Consider the following 7,558-nt stretch of genomic DNA (forward strand, 5'->3'; position numbering starts at 1 on the left):
GTTTTAAAAAAATTGGGTTTAACTGAGGGTACCACAATAATAATATAATTGGAACCTACACAAATATTTGGGGTATAAGGTAACAAAACCTCCATAAAATTTTAATGGGGTGCCCAAATTTCACTGTTATTTTTTTAAGATATTCTTGCCATAAGAATGCCGCAAATCTCTAGTCATCATCATCATAAGTGGCTCAACAATCCGTTGTGGATCTTGGCCTGCTCGCAAAGAAATCGCCACTCCTGTCGATTCCTGGCCACTTCCCTCCAACTTCTGACCCTTAGAATCTGTAGACCTTCTTCCACAGCATCAATCCATCTTCTTCGTGGGCGTCCTCTACTTCTTGTACCCTCTGGTTTTGAAAACGTTAATCTCTTCGTGTATTCGTGATCTGACATTCTAGCAATGTGTCCAGCCCATCTAAGTCTCTACATTTTAACTAATTTCACAATATCGGCATCAGTGTATAACTGATACAGTTTAAAGCTGTATATTCGACGCTATAGCCCATTTTCATTTACGGCTCCAAAAATATTTCTAAGAATATTTCTCTCAAAAATACCAAGAAATCTTTCATAATTTTGAGATAAGGTCTATGTTTCAGCCGCATATATCAAAACCGGTCTTATTAAGGTCTTGTATATATTGAGCTTTACTGTACGTTTTATATTTTTATTTTTTAAATGTTTCTGGATTTCTGGAGATCATGATTAGTTCTGTTTGCTATTGCTATGCGTCTTTTTATTTCGTCGGTTGTATTTGTTGCGTTTATTAGCCATCCAAGATATGTGAATTCTTTGACTTGCTCAACGGCATGGTCGTTGATTTGAATTCTCTGTTAGATATTTCGTGAGTTTTTAGAAACTAACATATATTTGGTTTTTTCCTTTTTTACCACAAGTACTAATTCACTTTCCGCGTCCGCAAGCCTTGTAAAACTGCACCATGTCTCTCAAACTTTAGCTCACCATAACTGTAGCGAGAATTTGCGTCGAAAAATCTCTAGTAGTTTTTAATATATTGGAAATAAAATCGATTTTCATTTTGTAACTTCAAAGGGATGTTACTTTTTTATGTGCACATTTATCCTAAGGTAAGTTAGGTTCAATCAACTCTTTTTGGTCCCAGAATATGGGATTTAATATAAATGACCTGTCTTTTTCTTACACCCTGTAGTATCTTTTTTATTTATTTTCTATAACTTTACCTTTTAAATTGCAGTATTAAAAACCAAGTTAGTTCGTGCAAGAATGGATCAATCTTCCCGGAAAGTCTTTGTGTCCAGCACAATGCACAGGACTTTCGGAAGGGCACAATGGCAACAACTGCGGGACTTACTGCACTCTTGGAGGGGAAATATAAGTTCTGTTCAAGACGGTATGAAGACTATCGCCGCTGCTCAGCTAGAACTTATGAACCAACAACAGTAATGATAATGAAGTTTTCATAACTTTTAATAAAACGTTGAGAAATTTATTTTGTTTTATTTGCATTTTTCTTACAATTGAAATAATTAACCCGTTCACTGCCGGTGTAAAATTTTAATGGAACCTCTGGTGCTGACTACTTAAAAAATCGTTGTCCACAAACCTGTGCACCACGCCACTAGGGCGTGGTCGCATAGAGCCGAGCACGCCACAGTAGTGCGGTCGGCAGGGAAAATTGAAATTATAGCAGCCAGTCCAAAACACGCCCTCATTGGTCGTGACGTCATAAAGTTGAAAATGTTCTAAGGTACGCGTCATTAACTCATTACATTTGCTATTCTTTCAAGGTCCCTATACCATTGTCTATTTATCTATTTATGAACCTTGGTATTCGTTTACTTGTATGTAGTCATTTTATGGTGTATCTTAGTTTTATAAATCTGTAGATAGTTACTGTGAACTGTATATTTCATAATATTTTAGTGTTTTTGTTACGACAATTTTTTTAAAATGACCGTAGAGGGTTTTTCTAAAGGACAGTCTGATAACTTACCCATTATGAACATAAAACTTTATTATTATGATTAGTTTATTTTAATTTTGTAGTAAAAATAGTTCCAGAAAAATACTGTATAGGTAAAAAATATTCAGTCTGTAATGTACATCTACCAAAATACACCAAAAGTTATTAAAAAAAAACTATTAAGCAGATAACAGATATTAAATACTTACATTAAAATTACCTTCACATCCATGAAGACCTTGACAGTGAACTAAAATGTCTTTAATGTCCTTTCCACATGCATGTAACCACTTTATTAAACTCAATTGCTTATCGAATAGTAGTTTAATAAATAGTTTATTTGGGGTTTTAATGGTTGTACTTTTAAACAATGATACTAAACAACACTTGTATTTACTTTTATTTTCCATAGTAAACACACACACAATTCATTACTATCTCTTCATAAACTATCACCAATGTAAACAAATTGGTTTATACTTTTTCCACCTACCTCTACTGAAAGTATACTTTTCCGGACCTGATTGTAGGGAGCAAAGTTGTTCTTTTCCTCCCTAGGGAGGAAAAGTGAAAGTGACATGGTATTTCATTCATGAAATATAACTTATTGACGCCCTGTACAATATCTATTTTTATTACATAAGTATCTATACGTTTTAACGTTTATTTATAAAACACCCTGTATTTTGCAGAATGGTAAAAAACAGTAAATTGTTATTTTGATTTAACAATGTTTACATTAATAAATAGTTGAAAGTTGGAACATTCAGTCAGCTGTTGTTACTAGGCCAAGAATGGATGGGTGATATCTACACCCGTACCATGAAAAAAGTTTTTATGTTTTTGTGCAACGTGTATGTGGCCGTTTTTTCTGTTTTTTACTGTTTGGTGTTGTACGGAGGACAAAGAAGATAGCATTTAAAATCTAAAAATCATATTTACATTCATAAGATGCACTTGTTTACACCCCTATGTAGCGGTACTTTTTTAGTATTTGACCATTAGCTCCGATGATGACGTTTATGTCGAAAGCGCTCAGCTAAAGAAATAAATTATTTACACACTTTGACATACTACATTTTCATTTTCCCTTATTTTTACATTAATAATTTGACTTATATTTGACAGTTGACAGTTATATTGTACCTACTTGTTAGTTTTAGTTTTAATAAATTTTGTTGGTTAGTTACATAAATATATTAAGTAAAAATGAGAAAATGACTTGTTATTTGAGGAAGGTGGAAAAACCATATGTATAACATGGGAGTAAAGTGCCTTTTCCTCCCTCAAATGATTACTGCCCTCCGCTACGCGTCGGGCAGTAAACTTCATTCTCGGGAGGAAAAGCAGCACTTTCCTCCCTTGTTATACAAATAGCTATTATACGAGACAGGAGATAAATATGTCATTACAGAATATAACTTGGTAACGTCGCAAGTGTTCGCGCGCTGTTTCGATCGTTTGAAATGATTTAAGTACGCAGAAGATTTTAAATTGTATTGCTAAGTTATATGAGTTTTTGAGGCGTGAAATTTTGAAAATCTTATTTTTAAACGAAACAACATTATGTAATAAAACAAAAATGTGCAAGTTCCCTATTACATCATTTTTATTCTAAAAATTGATACATAACAAGATACATTATAACTTAATGTGTATTACATAATATATACATGTCTTTTCATCTTTTGAGCCCTGTTATATTGTCCCGGCCATAGTTAAATCCATATACCCAGAGTCATAATCATAAATCCAGAGAAGATTCGGGCGGTTATCTTCAAAACGAGAAGAGATAACCCAGAAGATCAGCTAACGGTAAAAGATATGCCCATCGAATGGAAAAATGAAGTAGCAGCGATAATGAACCAAGGTGTAATATTAAAATCACATGTAAACGCGACGGTCCAAAATACAGCGATGCAGTGGCGTAGCCAGGGAAGGGGCCGCCCCCCCCCCCCCGAAATTTATAAAATTTTAAACATTGTAGAAATCATAAAAAACTAAGTTTTACGGGTATTGACTTACGGTTTAGTTGTATTAAATCTTGTACGTAAAACAACGTGCTTCACACATCTTATTTAACAGTGTACACGTATTATTGCATTCATAAATAAAGAGTTGCAGTTATTATAAAGTAACAGTGTGTCGGTACTGGGTATATTTTCTTCTCTAGAAGGTAAAGGTTGGCAACACTGTTCATGGGACCGACTGTCAGCAGCCACTAGGCTGCTAAGATTTTTTCGCTCTCACGCCTTTCTGGTTTGTTTTGAGGTTAGGACGCACCGACTCGACTCGACAGTTGAAAACGTAATTATTCATAGGCCTACATGGTGAAGTGTTTTAGTGTTCAGTCTAATGCTTGCTGTGATCTGTGATGATAATTTATATTCATATTAAATAAATAAAATGGACGCATTTCTAAAAAAACCGAGATTGAGTACGGACGGAGGAGTAAATTCCCGAACTCAAGAAGTACCGGTAAGTTAAGTTCGATAATATAGCCTATATTGAAATATTTTACTTTGTTATTGAAATTGGGTCTAATTGTAAACATTATTTATCTATTAAGACTACGTCTGTTTTTGTTGGACCAACTATTTCCCGTAAGGTTTCCTCGTTTTGCTGATGCCTAATTTAGTATAAAGTTTGTACAAATTGACAAATAATTTATTTTTTAAGTCTAAGAATACATTTTACACTACCAGTTTGGTAAATCTAAACGCAGGGGATAGACGCACGGTAACCGTACGCGCATTGGGTGTCTGGCAGTGACGTCAATAGGTTCACAATTCTAAAAACTGATTATTTTAACCAGCAAAATCTAAACTAACCTTACCCAACGTAACTTAACCTATTATGAATATAACTAGCACAAAAATAATTATAAAATAAAAATAACACCAAATTTTTATATAATTTGGGTGCAAAAAAATCAGGTCGGAGTGGGATTCGATCCCGGGACCTTATATTTTCTAAGCGCTCGCCTTACTGCCTGGACCACGGCGCCGCGAATGATGAACGATGTAATTCGGACCAAGCCGTGAAGTGAAACACATGGCATGACGACACTGCCTGTCACCCAACGCATGTACGGTAACTGGACGTCTATCCTCTACGGTACCTTTACTTTTTTTAGGCTTAGGCCCTAATTTTTTTTTCTTTTTAGAACCTTTCAACACTACAAAACGATGAGTTGTATCCGAAAAATGATATTGGGCATTTTGTTGGTATGAATAATACGTCTCTTTCTGACATAAACAAAGAAACGGTACTAAGAAGAACATGGGAGCCTTCTAACACATTCAGAGGCTATATTCAACACATAGGGGTCAAGAAGCGTTCATTTCAAAATAAATGGATACAGAGGTACCCTTGGTTAGCGTATTCAGGCAAACTGAATGGCGCATTTTGTAAGGCTTGTGTAATTTTTTCTCCTTCTGCCGCTGGAAAGGGTTCACACGAACAGCCATAGAGCTTGGTAACAAAACCTTTTAGAAACTGGAAAGATGCTATTGAGGTTTTTGAAAAGCACAAAAAAAGCAAGTACCATGCCAATTCGTGCACATCAAGAGACGAATTTTTTAAAATCTTTGACGGGAAAATGCCGGACGTTAGTGAACAGATGATTATTAAGGATAAGAAAGACATTGAAAAAAAAACAGGTTAGTTTTAAAATGTATGGTAGAAAATGCAGTTTTTCTTGGACGACAAGAATTGTCATTCCGTGGACACAGAGATTCTGGCCGCATTATGATTTAAGAACCTAATTCAAACGATGGAAATTTCAGAGCTTTATTGAGATATCGAGCTGCTCATGGAGACGCTGTACTTGCAGAACACATTGGGTCAGCAGGAAATGCCATGTATTACAGTCCTACAGTGCAAAATGAACTGTTAGAATTGATCGGTAATCAAATGCAAGAATCAATTTTGAAAAGAGTAAACCAAGCTAAATTCTTTTCTGTCCTTGCAGACGAAACCACAGACATTTCGAGGGTAGAGCAGTTTTCACTTTGTTTTCGATATGTTGACAGTACCATTCTGGAACTTAGAGAAGATTTTATCACGTTTGTTCCAGTATTTGATTTGACTGGAGCTGGGCTTGCAGAAACAATTAAAAGTCAGCTTAAGAAGTTTGGATTGGATTTGAACAATATAAGAGGCCAAGGATACAACGGTGCTTCAGCAATGCGCGGAGCTTTTACAGGAGTACAGGCTCTGATCAAAAAAGAATACCCCAAAGCTGTGTACACCCACTGCTCGTCACATTGCCTGAACTTATGCCTCCGTGACGCCAGCAAAATCCCGTGTGTTCGGAACTGTTTGTCAACAATTTCCGAAGTGTGTAGCTTTTTTCGTGCGTCTGCAAAGCGCACTAAAGTCCTGAGAGATGCCCTGTCCGCTGCAGGCAAAGACAACAGCACACTCCACAGCGCCTCAGAGACACGATGGGTAGAGAGGCATGATGCTGTCAGCGTATTCCAAGAATCGTTTAAGTGCATTGTTGGTGCTTTAGAAAAAGTCGTTGAATGGGGCGATGAGCACGGATCAAAAGCATCCAGTTTCCATGCATGCTTGTGCAAATTTGACTTCATAATAACTTTGACCATTATGAACAAAATGATGTCTTTGACATACATAGTATCCAAGTATTTGCAAAAAGAGTCGATCGACTTGAGTTCAGCTATGCTCAAGATTGAGTTGGTACAACAAAAATTTTCCGAAATGAGAAAAGAAGGCGACAAAGAGTTCTTACAACTGTATAGAAGAGCTGAAGATATGGGAGAGAAACTTGGTATCAAACCAAAAACCCCGAGAGTCGTAGGCACACAAAGATTTAGATCGAACGTAGAAGCCAACAACCCAGAGGAGTATTACAGGATATTTATATTTTACCCGTATATTGACGAAATATCATCTTCACTGACCGAAAGATTCACCAGCCACAAAGATGTGTTAATTGGCCTAGACAGTGTACTTCCTTGCAATATCCAACAAAGGCAGTTCACTGATCTGGAGCCTACCTTGGATTTTTACCAATCCGATTTAGTCCACACAAACCGGGACATCTTGAATGCGGAGTGGGAGTTATGGAAAAGCCACTGGAAGATTGCCCAGGTTACGCCTAAAACTGCTACTTCAGTGCTAAAGGCTTTGAAGGACGAAGATGATGCTTTTCCTAACATGAAAATTCTGCTTGGTATATTGGCAGTCCTCCCTGTCACAACAGCATCAGTTGAAAGGTAAATTATTATACAATATTTCCTATAAACTTTCATGAGTTTACTTTGAACTATAAATAGTTAATATCGTTCTTTTTAGTTGTTCTAGTAATATGTTTTCTTCATTGTAATTTATTGAAGTTGTAACAATTTTTAATAATACTAGACAGCTTGTCAGTAATATTACTCATTACCTCACTTTAAAGTTCAAAAGATTCCAGCTTTTTTTAATTTTCCAGATCATTTTCAACACTGAAAAGACTGAAGACCTATTTAAGAAATTCAATAGGTGAAGAAAGGCTCACTTCCCTTGCACTCTTATCCATACATCGAGATTTGCAAGTGAAGACAGAAGAAATCATCTGCCAATACACAAGAACTCCAAG

At 36.0% G+C, this 7,558-nt stretch overlaps 2 protein-coding genes across 2 annotated transcripts in view; both read left to right on the forward strand.

Moving 5' to 3' along the window:
• Window positions 1-1,474, forward strand: part of LOC114325906 (eukaryotic translation initiation factor 3 subunit M) — a 67,386-nt gene extending 65,912 nt beyond the window's left edge. The window contains exon 7 of the mRNA XM_028274053.2: window positions 1,222-1,474. Coding sequence (XP_028129854.1) covers window positions 1,222-1,430 — 209 coding nt within the window. The 3' untranslated portion in view covers window positions 1,431-1,474. The remainder of the gene's footprint in view (window positions 1-1,221) is intronic.
• A 2,882-nt stretch (window positions 1,475-4,356) lies between these two features.
• On the forward strand, window positions 4,357-7,197 carry LOC126886068 (uncharacterized). Its single transcript, XM_050652910.1, has 2 exons — window positions 4,357-4,428; window positions 6,322-7,197. Exons 1-2 carry the CDS (start codon window positions 4,357-4,359, stop codon window positions 7,195-7,197), a joined length of 948 nt encoding a protein of 315 aa, XP_050508867.1.
• The last annotated feature ends 361 nt before the right edge of the window (window positions 7,198-7,558 follow it).

The sequence above is a fragment of the Diabrotica virgifera genome, chromosome 6 (genome assembly GCF_917563875.1).
Source record: "Diabrotica virgifera virgifera chromosome 6, PGI_DIABVI_V3a".
Lineage (NCBI taxonomy): Eukaryota > Metazoa > Arthropoda > Insecta > Coleoptera > Chrysomelidae > Diabrotica > Diabrotica virgifera.

Bases quoted from the DNA above. Each gene is read 5' to 3' on its own strand.
- LOC126886068 (XM_050652910.1), top strand. From the start codon at position 4,357: ATGGACGCATTTCTAAAAAAACCGAGATTGAGTACGGACGGAGGAGTA. The intron at 4,429-6,321 runs GTAAGTTAAGTT...GCGTCTGCAAAG, and splicing joins CCCGAACTCAAGAAGTACCG to CGCACTAAAGTCCTGAGAGA.